Below are 16,043 nucleotides of genomic sequence, written 5' to 3'. Positions count from 1 at the left end.
TGGGGCCTCAACAACCTCTCAACGACAGGGAAAATGGGTGCGATCACGGTAATGCTTGGGGGTGGGTGGCTGCGATCGTGCTTGGGGGAGTGGGGGGAGATGGCCACAATCACACTCGCCTTCTCTGCATGAGTGCACCCGTGATCACTCCCTCCTTCCTGCACAAGCACTGGCACGTCTGTCTCCTACTGCTCTCAATCTTATCCCCACAACAACAACCCTGTGAGTTAGGTTGGGCTGAGAGTCTGTGACTGGCCCAAAGTCACCCAGTTGGCTCCGTGGCTGAGCAGGGACTAGAACCCAGATCACCTGAGTTCCAGTCAGCATTTTGCACAAATTGGGTAAATCCTGGTCCAAAGCAAACTGAAACAAATTGCTTATATGCCACATGTTTATGTCTATGTTTCTTTGTTCTTGCCTGCCAAGAATTTGACAACTCTTCTTTTTCTTTTCTTCTTTTCTTTGCTGTCAGGACTGTCACTAAAATTCCTGTAGGCTACATTTGGCAGGTGAGGCCATGACTCATGGGATCTGATTTTGATATACATCCCACTCTTTTCCTGGAGGCTATATCTAGTAACAGCTCTTCTCCATCTCAACCTCAAACTTCTGCTCCATATAGGAGATGAGGGACAACCTTGGTAACAAATATTTTCATTTCCAGGTTACTCAAGTGTTCACCCTTTGCATAGAAAAAGTATAAAATTGACCCAACCATCCTTAATGCTGAGGATGAGTTTTCCAATTCAGAGTCTCTGTGACAGTTACTCCAAGATATTTAAATGAGCTGCATTGTTGCTGAGGATACTCCAGCAAAATATTTTGGGTTTTTTCCTGAAGACCATTACTTTTGTCTTTGCATGGCTTATATTAAAAGCTTCTTCGCTATAGTATTACCCTAATTGATGTAAGAGGCTACTCGGGCCAATTTTAATTAAAGAAATTAAAACCACATCATCTGTGTAAAGCAGGTAGAAGAATGTTTGGCTTACCTCTTTGTCCTCTTTGTCTAAGAGCTGGTGTGACTGAGCCCAGAAGGAAGGACAAACAAGAAAGAAGCAACAACAGTGGTAAGAAGAGTAGGTGGGCCCAGTAAGGGAGAGGGGCCACAGGACCCTCTAAAATCTTGAACTTGAGACTGCTTAGAGAGGAATTTTGCCCTCTTAGGGCCAAAAGAGCCGTCACTCAAAACCTATAGCTGGCAACCTTTTATTCATTTTTATATTACAAGTGGTTTGATGGGCCCCAAATTGGGCAATAGCAGGATTTTTAAGGTCAAACCTGGCTGTCTTGTATTATTTTTAATGGGAAAATACATAGCTTCTAAATATGGATTTGAAGTAATTTTAGGATCAAAATAGACATTCAAGCTAATGTGAATATGGCTGAGATTTAGATGCTAGATATGGACTTAAGATTCTACCAAATTCGCTCCATGTCTAATAGAAACTTGCCTCTTTTGTTGGTGTCTTCTACCACAAACTGTCCATAATGGCATGCATGCATCAGTTTTATACATACAATAGCACTGTTTAGCTGTACTGTTCTTTTATTGCACTTCATACAAATTAATTGTATCATTCCTTTTCCACATCCAGTTTTACTAACAAAACTTCCTTCTCTGCGATGCTTAAATGAAACTTTTGAAACTACCCTATACAATTATTAATTTTTGGCTTTACATTCAAAATATATTTCATCAAATGCCTTCACAACATCTTTATGTCAGCATGTAGTTTGTTACATCACTTCTCTAAGGAAATGGCCACAAGGTAAAAGTCACACAAATAATGCATCTCTGCAGATGACCTTTTCTTGTTGACAAAATCTACAATGTTTTGAGACTGCAGAGCTAACCAGCTTTTTGTACAGCAAAGAAAATGAAAAGGAAGCCCTAAAGAGAAAAATAGACTCATTTCTATCATACCACAACCATATCTTTGAAAAAAGAAAACAAAGCTGATTGGATAAAACATTTGGCTCATTTTAATATAACATTTTTGTAAATGGGAATATGCACCATACAATGTTTTCAGGAGGAATCCCTTGACTAGCACATGCTTTGAAGCTATTTCACAGGGGTCACTGCAATGCCAGTAGGTATTGCAATCCTGTGTCCATCTAGGTAGAAGCCAGATAGCCATAGGATAATTTGGAGTCCCAGTTCTGACCTTGGAAACTTACTTCAAGCTGGACCTCTGAACTCAGAGCACCCTCCTCCTGAGAAAACTGCTCCAACTGTACAAGAGTGACCTTGACAAAAGGCTTTCGGGAACAGATGAGGGGAGGAAACAGGCTCCAGCACATGCAATATCCTGCTGGTGTTTCATTCTCCTCTCTTTTTATTCTGAGGTCCCACACAACCAAAATCAACCACCTAAGAGTTTTGCATGGTAGAAGTGCAGAGGCCATGCACAGGATGCTCTGAGTTCAGACAGTTACAAGCAGCTTCATCGGATTGTGCCTGGCATTGTACAGAATTTAATTTACAATACTTTCTTGGAGGCATTGTGTAATGGAAAGCCTCGTCTCCTGATCCCCTTGCTTTCTGAACTCACACGGTCTATTCCATAGATCCCCATGCAATTCCCATTCATCCTAATGTCCAATGCTTTCTCTGAATGAGATTGTAGCAAAGTGTTAGCATTTAAATGAGAATCATGCCAACAAAACTAAATGAAAATGTGCTTCTATATACTAGCGATAAGCGCATGCAGATTATTAAGATGGTTTCTTCACAACTCATTTCAAATGAACATGTTCAAACCTGCTATGGAATTTGTGTTAAGACATAAAATCTATAACAGGTGGAATTAAACTCAAAACACTTTTTATACCAGTGAAAAATGCATGATATAATTTTGAAAGAAATGCCTTTTCTGAACAACCACATTTGCTTCACTTGGCTTGCACCATTTAAAATAAACATCTGTTTACATTATGAACACACTGATATATTTGTCTCTATTGGTTTCATTCATCATCTAAAATGCATTACAAACAATTTTAAGCACATCCAGTTAAACTATACATTCTGATCTGTGGATGTTTCTTCAGGCACTTGTTTATGCCTTGGCTCTTCGAAAAGACACTTTTTTAATTCCTGATCCAACACCATTCCGAAAGGATCTTTTCATATAAGTCTTCTCCAGAAAAGGCTTTAACAATGCCAGTTCTTTGGACCCATCCACCTGGGCTTGGCAACTATTCAGCAGGAGGAGACAGTAATCAGATTTCCCAGACAGCTGGCAATACAAATAAAAAGGATTATTGCTCTGAAGATTTAAAAAAAAATGATAAGGACAAGCTGTGTTACAGATTTATACATTTTGGACAGATGCAGGTGCACATGCTCACATGTACACACACACACCCATACCCATTTAGGCTTAAAAAGACATGGATTGAATTTGTATTAGTCCTAGTTTTGGGATATAAAATGTTGGGTGAGGGCCATGGATATGATGACTTACCTGGAAGGATTGATGATTTTGTAGAAGAAGTGCTCAGAAGCAAGCCATTTTCAATGTAACTTTAATAGGACTCCATTGTTCTGGTTTTCCTTTGAGTCAGTTGCTAGATTTAATTTTATTGTTGCATCTAACCATCTGGCATTTATTCCATTCTTGCTGCAGGGAAAACCTTTGTATGGCCAAAGCCTCACTGTAGATCAGTGGTACTTCGTGGGAAACCTGCGATTTCGTCTTTTCCCATGCTATTTTAGGGGCTCAGGAAGGGTTACCAAAATATATATCCACCACATTCTTAAAGCCACCATTTGAACTCAGGTAAGCTGGTAAACAGACTGGAATTTGGGCCTCCCTCTTAAAAATAAAAACAAAACCTCAGATCCATAAGGGTACATATTCCCTATCATGTGGAGGAGTCAAGGTCAAGTCTGGTTTAAAGTCAAAGAACTATGCAGAGGGAGAATAGGGACTTTGAAGTGGCCAATCAACACTTTGCACCTGGACAGCAGACTGAGAAAGTACACAGGTCCCCTGGTCAGTCTTCCCCGCTATGGCAAGATGTATTGAATTTGTATTGGAATTCTAGTAATTATTTCTAAATAACTGTCTAATCTATCATCAGCACATATTATGCAAACTTGTATTAAATTTTATACACATTTTCCATTCTCAGCTTCCAATTTCTGGACTACTTTAATCTTGATTTAGGCTTAGACAGTGCTGACAGATGCCCAGTCATTGGTTGAGTGCATTGCTTCAACTATCTGTCTTCCCCAAAGCAAAACGCTGAGCAGCAAGAGAAAACAGTGAACCTTCTCCTGCGAAAGGAAGTGGGATATTTGTGGCAATGCCAGCATCAGGTCCAAGTGGACTTTTTCCTCCCAACCACTATGAACCAGAAGTTGCTTGGTTCAGCAACTTGTTGAACAGGAGACGGGAAGGAAATGCAGACCAGCAGATGTTATAGTCTTATGCCTGACTAAGCTCAGGGCCTTCACTTAAGAGCTGCTACTTGACTTGCCCTCTTCCTTGCATCTGTTCCATCTCCCAGAACTGGTACTGCTAAAGCATCCTCCCTGCTTCCATCACCCCCACCCTGTCCACTCGCCATCTTAGCACCGCTCCATTCATTGCTGCATATTCAGGATACACTCAGTGCCTGGCTCTAATGGCAACCTTCCTTAGAATCAGGCATTGACTGGTAAAGTTTCCAAAGAGAACACCTGTGCCATGGGTGTTCTCTTGTGAAACCTTTCCTCCTAAGCAGCCACCTGTCCTATGTTTTCCCTTTTTAAACAGAAGTCAAGAAGCTGTTCCAGAGGGCCTGGGAGATCACTCTTAGCATAGAAGATATGCTAGGAAGCTTTTCCAGTCCCTACAATACCAAGCTTACTTAGAGTCTAGTCAGCTCTTTGAAGAGCTATACTGGCTGCTTTCTCTTGTTGAGGCAGCTCTCCATTGGATGGGTGGTGGTGAGAATGGAGATTCTTTGAGATCAGTAGGAATGGCCCCTCCTGAATCCACAGGCTCTCCTGAGCCATAGGATCTTGGCAACTGCCTGGCCTTCCTGATTCCCAATGCTGCATAAGCACTGAAAGCAACCAGAGTATTTATTGATTTCATACATTTATGTCCTGCTTTTTTCCACTTGCAAGAAACCCAAGGTAATTTACAGAATCCCCCTCCTCTCCCCTCCTTATCCTTACAACAGCCCTATAAAAGTCAGTGGCTGACTTAAAGTTACCCACTGAATTTCATGGTTGGATGGAGACTAAAACTCAGATCTCTTCAGTGCCAGTCAAACTCTCTAGCCACTATACCACCCTGGTTTTCATTTGGATTCTACTTACATAGAGGTAAGTATACATCAGGTTGTATTTAACCTGTCAACTGAGTTGGTAGTTTAGAGCTCATGAGTTAAAAGCTAAGCCCTGTCCCACCAACACTCTCCAAAGTTCCTCACAATGAACTCTACATCTCCAGGTCTTCTGGCAAAACCTATATCTGACTTCCTTCCAGTGATTCTTTACAGCCACAACATGGCTCATGCAAATAAATCTAGCTTTCTAGAGGTGCAATAAGAGCATTCATAAATAATTTATAACAGAACTTCTTAAAATATATGTAAAAGACAAACAGTGAAAATATGGAAGACAGATACAATGAATACACTTAGCATTTCATGTTCTTACAATGAAAACCTGTAAAGAAACAAAGCTAATAAAAATAGCTGAATCTAATCGATATCCTGGGAGAAGGGAAAGGATGATAATTCCTGCATGCAAACAGGACCAAACTAAATTGGTTCTAAAATCTTTTTTAGAGCACAGTTCTCACGTGCTTCTACAAATTGAAACATGACCTTGAGATTTCCATAAGAGGAGGAGGATCAGTCACTTTTCAGGAATAGCAGGTATGTCCCAGGGTCCTAGCAGCCCCTCAACCCATTAAAACATAACACGAATCCTTCACACCTGATAAATGCCTTGACAGTAGTAAAGGGACATCACTGTATTGACATACATTCATTTTCTGCCCCTTAAACCTTCAGTAATCCACCCTAAAAGATGCAAAAGAAAACATTCTCCATTTGAAACTGAGAGGCTTCTCCTGCGTGGGGTTCTGTGTGAGAGATCACCTGTCTGGGAAGATGCTATTACTCATAAGTCTGACTCAGTTGGAAGCATGGTTTTAAGGCAGACTCTATGAAATCGCCATTAGTGCAGAGCTGGATTAGATAACTTAGAGGTATGTTTAGCCATTGTTTTCATTTCTAAAAAGTCTGTTTTGGTTATTCTTTTTCTCCATGTCAAATACTCCAGATTGGAGTAGCATTCAGGTTCAGTGCAACTAATGTGTCTAGACAAGCTTGCATATATCTTCTCTGGTCCAGGAGATTCTATAAAGGCAGTCACAGGGTGCAGGTTTACAGGACGCACACCTTAATGCACAATGAGCATCATATTTAGTTTGACCCTAGAGCATTTCCCAGCATTATCCAAAGATCTTTTGAACCTGTAACCTTTTGCACACAGCATATGTGCTTTACAGCCCATCCGCTCTTAGATCTCTAGAGCATGCCCTAACCTGAGAGGAGAAACTTCTTTAGGTGGATGGGAGCAGTACAGTAACTGTGTGGAAAGGTCCTCAGGAGAAAGCTGTAATCAGAAATGCCTGCAGGTGATTCTTTTGTGACAATAACATTAAGGCCTGAGAGGTTAAAAATGAATGATTAAAATGGTACAATATCTTCTTACAACTGTCAGAAATGCAAAAACATAATTTAATCATTGTAATAAAAATATGTTCTAATTGGGCATTGCAAAGCATTGATAGTCGTTCCAACCAATTTAACTGCTTTTCAATGGTAATTTCTTTTGATTCACAGGTAGTTAATTCATTTCACTACATCTTTGACTCTGGTCCAAAGAAATTCAGGAGCAGCTGATTGCTGCAGCATATTGTGTGCTTGCAATTAAACTGTATCCAATATATGAAGACTGGGCACTAGGGGGGCCTTTGGGGCTAATAAATGCAGCTAGCACCTGTGTTATTCCACTGTTGGGTGTTGTAATATCCCCCTACTTGTTGCAGTAAATATACACAGGAATGTGTTTTGGTGTAAGATTTCATTTTTGGATGCAGAGCATCATCATCTTCATCATCACTGAAATGTTCAGGCACAATTGCCCTAACCCACTTCTAGTCTTGTTTTTAAAAATGCTCTTATGCATGACTGGTTGCACAACACTATGGTTAGAATGGGATGCTGAAGTATCCCATTAAAATAATTATTTGGAGGAGGGAAAGGGTCAGCACAACTACCTAAAAATAAGTACAACAAGTGTCACAACCTAACGACCTGTTCTAGAATTAGCTTGGTTCCCAAATTTTTTATTTTGCTAAAAGCAGGTGCTAATAGATGGAGTTAATTTACCTCCTCAAGCTAATTCAGTGACACAGGTACAATGTAATACCTTCAGAGGTAACAGCAACTTGGAAGTGTATACGTTAGGGAATTAGCACAGAAGGAAAGGTTGTAGAAACACACTACAGTGATCCAGATTGCACAGCACATTCAATCCTCAGTGCACCATGTTGCATGCCGGGCAGTATTTTGAATATGCACCCTCTGACAGAAGGGCTGATTGCTAAGCTTTGTGAACGCAGTCAGCAGAGGTTATTTGAGAATTAATCCTTGCATAACATGTGGATTGTTGTAAAGTTATGCAAGAATTGTTTAACCCTCAAATAATCCATGGTCGATGGGTTCCTCTAACTTGACAACCCCTGAACAGGAAGTTATACCATGAAAACATCACCCAGCACATGGTATAGTTCAGACCCTGCTGAGCCTAGCCTGTCATATTAATGAATACAATGTGCCATCCCCAAAGTCTCCCTGCCAGCAGCAGAAGGAACTTACTTCAGAGGAAGAAGTCCTTTCGGAAGAAGTATGGCATCAGGGAAGAAGTATGGCATTGGGAAGAAGTTTGGCGTCGGAATGATACAGACGTGATTAACGAACCTCTGTTATCACGCTGGTAATTGCCCAGTGGTGGGCCATGGGGCTCAATCTAAGCTCTGTAGGAGCTGAGATTGATTGCTTGGCGAATCCTCCAGATGATGTGGAATGGCAATTCCACAGTTAGTGGGAGGAAATCAAGCTTTCTCAGCTGGGTATTACCGGATGGAGAGCTGCCCTCTACAAATTCTTGACATACTACCTTTTTTAGCTTTGTTTTAGCTTTTGTGAACACTCTGGATCTATTGGAACATATTTTTGTTTCTTTTCTCTGCAATGATACCCGTGGAATAAGCTGTATTTCTTGCTAATTAAAAAGCCCTTCGGATGGAGGGGGAATGAAACCTCCCCCCCACAGAGTTGAAAAGTGGCAAATTGCATAACGGAGAGAAAGACAGAACTTTTTGTAAGTAAGAAAAAGATTTATCTTCTTTTATCTCTCCAAGGGCGAATAATTGTGCTGTGAAACTGAGTAATAGAGGATCTTTCTTTTATTCATCTGTGTTGGACTACTGCCAATAATTGGCGACCATTTTTCTCTTTGTTCTGGGGTTCTTTGGACACCTGCCAAGCCTTGCTAATCTATTGCTACTATGGAAGAAATTCAGAAGGCATTTCTCAAAATGCAGGCTTCTTTAACAGCTGTGCAACTATTCCAACAGGTGATAATAATACGACAGAAGATTGTTCTAGAGTGACTTGATTGTTTTTTAACTGAACAAAAAAGTGGCTTTGATAAATTCAGCACTTCTATTGATCAGGCTTTAGACAAGCAACTCGCACCTGAACAGAATATGCAAAATATCCAACAAGCAGAAGGAAAATCTGAAACTGGAAAGAAAATAAGTGCAACTGATCTGCATGCTATGATGGAGAAGGAGAAGACAGCTTGGTCACAACTCAAGACACAGCCATTAAGAAGCAAACTTCCATGGGATCTGCGTGTCATCTTAGAGAAGGACAATTTAGCTGACCACTTAAAAGAGGTTATGTTTATGTGGCTGCAACTGAAGACTCCATTACAGACATTACGGTGGTTTAATGGGAAAAAAACAGAAAGGTCTGGCAGAGGGATAAAGAAAAAGAAAAAGTAAACTTGGCAGGGGTGCAAAGGGAAGATAAGGGAAATTTCTTTCTTTCCATTCCAAAAAAAAAAAAAAAGGTGATTTATATAGCTTGATATGCTTACATGTGATGTAGAAAGACTAACCTATTATTGCTGGTGAAGTAGTAGCAATTTAGCTTAATGAAATCCTGTTTAAAAGGTATTATTGTTAAATGGATATCTTTGACTGTATTTCTAATAAGTTACTGTTGTTGATGATATATGTTAGACTGTAAACACCTGGGCTTTTATATGGAGCTAACCATATTTGATTAAATGGTGTTTAAGTGAGATGAAACATTAGTAATTTAGGTTAAAGAAAAATGTTCTAAAAGATATTATAAGTATTACTCATCACCAAGTAGAGTAGTTAAGACAATTGTAGAGATGTTAAATGGATATTTTTGATGTTTACATGTAATTGTGGAAGTGAGGAAGTTATTTACTATTAGAAAATTGAAAAGATTTTGAATTGTCCAGAAATGTTTAGACCAAACTTACCACTGAAGGAGAAAGAGAATATTCCAATTTCATTTAACTTGGAGATGCTTCCCTTTGACATTGCTCAAGAGAAATAGGACTTTGTAGGAAATAATGAGACTGATTTCATGGATGAAGAAGAGGAAGATAGTGACTTCTATCAAATTTGGATTATTATCATTATTATTATTTTATTGGCTGGAGAAACGGGACCTGGTTTTGATCCAACGATGTTTTCAAGTTATTATAAATGGATTCTAGTATGATCATAGAATGTTAAAAGATATGTAGTAGGGGGCTGATCCAGTAAATCCGGTGTGTGTGATGATTGTTGTTTGTAGTTTTAGTTTTAAAATCCTAATAAAATTTCTATAAAAAAAAAGAGGAAGAAGTCCTTTCATGAGCTCAGGACTTCCCATCAGGAGAAAGGAATTCTTCGTATCCACCCATTCAGCTGAGCATGTGAGATTAGATTCACATTCTTACTCAGCCTCCATTACGTTTCTCACTGTCATTTACATCACAGAGTTATCAATGTAAAATATAATTTGGAGAACACCAAGTACAACATTGGGTACACCATTTCCAATAATTCATGGGTAACTGCAGTTTAAGTTGTGGTAAATGAACCCTTTTTTTTTTCTTTTGTTAGAGTTTACTTAAAATGTTCACATCTTATGGAGCATCATTGTGGAGTACCAAGACAACATCTTGAAGGTGTTTAGAAATATTCTCAGTTCTCATTATCTCAGAAACTGTCAAAATAAACTCTTTAGTTTCATATAGCAATATAACTCTGCAGTCCATAGCTTGGTTTGCAGAAGTAAAAGCATCTCAGGCATGAAGGAGATCAATTTATTTTCAGTAATGCAAAACACTTAAGGATGCCTACACAATCTGCATAAATTGAAACTACAGTTAGCTAAGGCTACAATTCCAGGCACACATACTTAGAAGTAAATCTCTGTGAACTTGATTTGCATTATCGCAGGGACAGAAATAAGTGATGGTGGTTGGTTTAGGTGGTTTGTATGATTACCCTTAGCAGCACGGATTAACACAATCTCCAAATGCAGCCTGACTGGTTTGTTGCCATGGTAAATAAGTAACTCTGGAACCTCCACCATGGCTTTTTCCCCCTGCATGTTTGAGCAAATGCAGCCAATTGTCTATAGGTGAGATTATGCAGTTACCTTTCCAGCCATTAGCACTCTGTTTTAAGACACATCAACATCAATAATGCACAATAACACACAACAGTCATTATCTGGATATTATTTACTGGTTTAACATCTCTGGGCCTTAACTCTGAGAAATAATTGGTCTAGCACTCTCAGTTCTGACCCAAATGAAGCCCTTTGGCTACTATTTATGATCTCAACTTTTCGAATATATTCTATGTATGTATAGACAGAAAAAAAGTTCCACAGCATGGTTGGAGATTTGTAGGACCATTTTCTGTCTAAACATGCATAGGATTGGACCCTTATTCATATGACACCAGAAGCAAAGACATGCAGTTTCAGATCAGTATACAGTATAATAAGCATACTCGATGTTATTTATACAATAGGTTTTCTCAAGTTTTAAGTAAATAGATGTTTACAATGTAGTCCTATTTAGTCAGGCACAGTTTCTACCAAGTTCTTGAAAAGGCCCCATTTTGTGCTAGGCAGCAATCCGATACAGAATTACCCAAGAGTAAGTTTTATTGAACTCTATAGGACTTACTGCTGACTAAATTTCAGTAGGGTTGTGTGCCTCATTTTACTGAAAACAACCAATGAAATAAAGGAGAATCAAAACTAAATCAAATTACTACATTCACCAACTTAATTTTTAGTCCTATGCTTCAGTCACTGGAACCACCTACTCCACATAAACTAAAATCTAAATCCATGGAAAGTAAGCAAAAGGTTGTTATAATTTTAGTAGACATACAAAACTGCTCAATATAGCAAGTTGTATTGATATTAAATTGACGTAGTTTGTCAGTCATGTTCTTTAACTAATGTTGATAATGCTTTTTAATATGATATTTTAGAAAATATTCACATAGTATATATCTAGTTAAGTAAAGTTTGTCACTTACTGCAGAAGGGACAATAGGGTAACATGTCCACACATGCATTGTTGAGATCCAGACAAGTAATACAACATTTATTCTGAAGAAACAGCAAGAAAAACCCATATTAATTTTCTTAAGGCAAACAGTGCTTCATTTTCCAAAGAGAAACATTTAATATATTTACCTGATCATTTCTTTTATTTTGTTTTATGAAACTCGGCTATAAGGTGAAATTCACAGTAGCATAACCACATTCCTTATCTTTCTCACTAGTCATTTCCTGAACAACCATTTTATACCAAGAGTTCAGGAACAAAAATGTCACCAATCACATTTAAGTATGACTAATTGGTCACAGGTTGGCCTTTATTCTTGCTAAATGGAAAAATGGCAAATACATGTCTTTACTGCCAATGCAAAGCTACCAAGAATCAAGTGACTAAACTGACATCATTGCCATTAAGAGCCCTTTTAAAATCATTTGGATCTGGCCTGTTTGTGGCATAAACTGTCAAAAGTCTACTAATTATATCTATATCATCTATAACTGTCTGTATCAGTATCACTATATAGATAGATATCCGTATCTATATCTATATTGAGATAAATGGTATGGATATGGACACACACATACCGTTTCATAACTTATATATACATGCACTGCATGCTAAATTACCTCTGTCTGGAGTATTATTAATTACAAATGGCCCACAATATGTTCAAAGTTTGCTCTTTAACATCTCCATAAAGCTACTGGGAGAATTTCATCTCAACACTGGGCTAATAAAATGCCTCACTCCTACCAAGGCAACTGTGGAAATACTGACATGTCACCTTGATGCAATAACTGACTGGATGAGGGGGACAATCTGTTATACATCATGTCACACTGCCTCTGAGGGATTAGGTAAGGAGCTTGCAGTATTCCATCCTGAATCCAACTTTGCTGCTGGATGCTTAAGTGATGGTCGCGGCCCTGAGTGCTTTTGTCTGACTTCAGCTGGTGTGCCACTCGGGCCCCTTCCTGGACAGATCTGGCCACAGTGATGCATGCAATAGTCACTTTCTATTTAGACTATCCCGGCATGCTGTATGCAGGGCTGCCCTCAAAGAACGCCGAGAAACTGCAGCTTCTGCAAAATAGTGTAGCCAGCCTCCTTTCTGGTGTGCACTTTATAGAACACATACTAATCTTATATCAGTTCCACTTGCTTCCAATCTTGGTCAGTTGCCATGGCTTCTACAGCTCAGTTCAAGGCAATAGTACTTGCCTGTAAAGTCCAAATGATTTGAAATCAGGATATTCAAATGATCTCTTCTCCCATATGAACCTGCCCATGGCTTTGTCTGAGGCCCTGCTACATATTCCAGTGCCAAAAGACACTAGGCAGCCTAGCATGACAGACAAACCCTAATTATATAACACCCCAATTATGCAAGCCCCCAAGTATGACACTTGCTAGGGAGGTCAAACTAGGAACTTCATTGTTTCACTTTTGACAGGTAAAAACATTCTAGTTCCACCAAGTATTTGTTGATTTTTCAAGCAATGACCATTCATTTTACTCTTCTCAATGGTTTTAGGATTCAGCTTTTAAACTTTGTTATATTTAAGGGCTTTGATATATTTTGTGTACATCGCCACAAGGGCCTTATTGCTGAAAGGTGGTTTATAAATAGTTTAATATATATCTGTATATAAACTTAACCCATCCTTGGTGTCCAGCTTATCAGGTATGTCATAAATTAAACTGAGATGGTATTAAAGTAATGGCATTCTCACAAATGTGGGCTGAATCAGGTTCATTCTGTTCCCTTAGTGAAAAACAGTATGAATAGCAGCTTGCTGGTCTGAAGGAAGAGGCAAACAGACCCGTGCAGGACAGCAACTATGAAAATGTCACAGTGAGACTTTTTAAGATAGCACCACTTGCTGCATTTGATTTTTCATCACCTACAGCACTCTACCCAACAGCCTTATTTCAATCTGTGTCAGTAGCCATTTCAGTCTGAGTTTGAGGTTTGTTTTCCCTAGCTGGCATTGGAAATGGCCTTTTCCCCTCAGCTAGTCTGCACTGTTCAGATTGGGGGAGGGTCTGTCAAAGTTCAGCCTAGTCCATATTTGACTGGTTTGGAATGAGAAGTCACAAGTGGAGCACACAGCACAGGACAGGATGATAAGGAGAAAGCATGCTCAGTGACATTCAGCAGAAGGCTTCCTCAAGCCAAATTCTTCAGGCTGACCAACCAGAGGGAGATAAGAGAGGGGGCTCACAAGGGGACAAAGACTCCCCTCGGTGCACCATTGAATGTGTGTGGGCAAGCGTGTGGGTCTTGGTCTTTGAGCAAGGGTGGCTGCAGGCATATTGGCTTCCTAATGCCACACCTTTAGAACAATGCAGACGTTTTCATAGCAGCATCCCTTGTCACTTTGACCTGAAACCATCTCGACACCTTCTCCCAGATTCTCACTTAAATTTGTAATGAGATGCAGATTCCTTGGTGTCCACATCAGTCATTTTTTCCTTTCATTTTATTTACCATCTTGCCTGCTGAAAGAGTCAGGAGACGTTGAAAGCTTGCATACTATTTTAAGACCTTTAGTGAATCTAATGAAGGGATTGCACTTTCTAATATGGATTTTCAAATTAATTGTAATTCTATGTGTAGAAAGTGTCTGGCAGCATGATTTTTGGTTTATTGCTCACCTATTTGCCTCTTACCTATCAATCCAACCCCTAATGTTGGCTTAGTAGACAATGCTTTAAACTATTGTTTTACCTGAGCAAATATTTATTGATCCCATGTTAGCTTAGGGAGCATAGTTAGCTTGTGCTGAGCTTTAAAGAGACTTGGAACTTGTTTTTCTCATCTGATTTTTTCCTGAAAAGAAATCAACCCTCAGCCAATTTTCATACTCCCATTCTATCTGCTCCGTTCTGTCTGAGGTTAATGCCAAAACCAGGACATCCTGTGATTTTTTTTCTAATATGAGTGAACACCCCTTCTCATTGTAAGTAGGAGACATGAAATAAAAGCATCAGGAGAGCATGAAACCAATGGCCTTTGGGGGAAATTCTTGGGCACAACCAATATCCAGCAGGGCCTCAGCTGTTGGTGTGTTTAAACCACCTGTTCCACCTTGAATCGTACAATATGTATCATGCTGCAGTCCATTAAAAAGAATTTGATCAAAAATTCAAAGGCTCTTTTGGAGATAAGTCTGAAATTAATCCAACATGACAAGTGCAACTTAGGATCCACTTGGGTGATACAATATAAATTCATCCCCCCACAAAAGAAGTGCATAATTATTCATAACATTCTTGACATTTATATGGCAATGGCTCACTTTACCCTGTTATAATGATTTTCCTGTATTCGAGCAGTATTATCAGGCTAAAGAGAGATATAGCATATCCACTGGAGCTGACAACTCGTAATTAATAAACAAACAATTATTGCTATTGTGGGCCTTGTATAAACAACTGCAATGCAGTATCAGAAATAGGTTTTCCCTTATCCTTAGGCTAATTAAATCCTGGTAATTTCCTGAAGCAAGATTGGAATCTTACCTTAGGGACCTTGGGAGCCCCAGATCTCAGGGAAGCCATTGGCTTCGCCACCTGCTGCCTGTCAGCATGCTCTGAACCAGGAATCCTCAAACTTTTTGAGTAGGGGCCAGTTAAAAGGCTGCATCGCAGGCCGCTGAGGTGAGAGTGCCTGGGGGCACTGGTTGGTGAGGTGCCGTCGGACATGGGCGAGGCAGCATCGGGAACATGCGGCAGTGGCTCACTCACTCGGAGATCTCCCAGCAAGTCCAAAACCATCTCCGAGTGAGTGAGCCACCGCCTCCCCGCTTGCACTGTGAGGCAGTGGTGAGCACGCATGTACAGGAGGCAGGCGGCAGCAGCTGCTTGTTCGCTTGGAGGCCATCTCCGAACGAGCAAACCACCACCTCCCCGCACACGCGTGGGTGGTGAACAGTAGCGTGCACCGGATGGATGGCCATGGTGGGCCGGATCCGTCCCGTGGGCCATAGTTTGAGGACCCATGCTCTGAACTAAAGGGGCAGAGTCCTGGATTTGCTGGCTTTTGCCAATGTGCCCCGCCAGTGCTCCTGCAGCTCCCAGCCCTTTCTGCTTAAGGGCTTTTTCCTGAAATCAGATCTCCTCTGACCATACATTCCATCTAACAAATTAGGCATGTCCATAGATGACAGAGTCCTTGAAAGGCACACAGAGACTTTAGAGCATAAATAAATTAGAATATTTATATGCTCCCTAGGGATGCTGTTGGTGGAATAGGCAGAATATAAGAAAGAAAGAAAGAAAGAAAGAAAGAAAGAAAGAAAGAAAGAAAGAAAAAGAAAGAACAAATGTGTGTATGTTATTT

At 39.8% G+C, this 16,043-nt stretch overlaps 1 protein-coding gene across 1 annotated transcript; it reads right to left on the bottom strand.

Moving 5' to 3' along the window:
- Positions 1-3,065: 3,065 nt before the first annotated feature.
- On the bottom strand, positions 3,066-15,406 carry NPS (neuropeptide S). Its single transcript, XM_044445614.1, has 4 exons — positions 15,224-15,406; positions 15,001-15,047; positions 11,673-11,745; positions 3,066-3,245 (listed from the first exon to the last, which is right to left on the bottom strand). The coding sequence occupies exons 1-4, from the start codon at positions 15,404-15,406 to the stop codon at positions 3,066-3,068; spliced, it is 483 nt and encodes a 160-aa protein (XP_044301549.1).
- Between the last annotated feature and the right edge of the window lie 637 nt (positions 15,407-16,043).

The sequence above is a fragment of the Varanus komodoensis genome, unplaced genomic scaffold (genome assembly GCF_004798865.1).
Source record: "Varanus komodoensis strain SLA01 unplaced genomic scaffold, ASM479886v1 scaffold49, whole genome shotgun sequence".
Classification (NCBI taxonomy): Eukaryota; Metazoa; Chordata; class Lepidosauria; order Squamata; family Varanidae; genus Varanus; species Varanus komodoensis.
The sequence above is the reverse complement of the archived record's forward strand: the minus strand, read 5'-3'. Positions and strand labels throughout refer to the sequence as shown.

What these genes read in the sequence shown, in the direction of transcription:
- NPS (XM_044445614.1), bottom strand. Translation starts at nt 15,406, where the DNA reads ATGTCCGACGGCACCTCACCAACCAGTGCCCCCAGGCACTCTCACCTC. An exon ending in GGGCTCCCAAGGTCCCTAAG is followed by an intron (nt 15,048 to 15,223) that starts GTAAGATTCCAA and finishes ATCTCTCTTTAG; the next exon opens with CCTGATAATACTGCTCGAAT. An exon ending in ACCCTATTGTCCCTTCTGCA is followed by an intron (nt 3,246 to 11,672) that starts GTAAGTGACAAA and finishes TTGTATTGCCAG; the next exon opens with CTGTCTGGGAAATCTGATTA.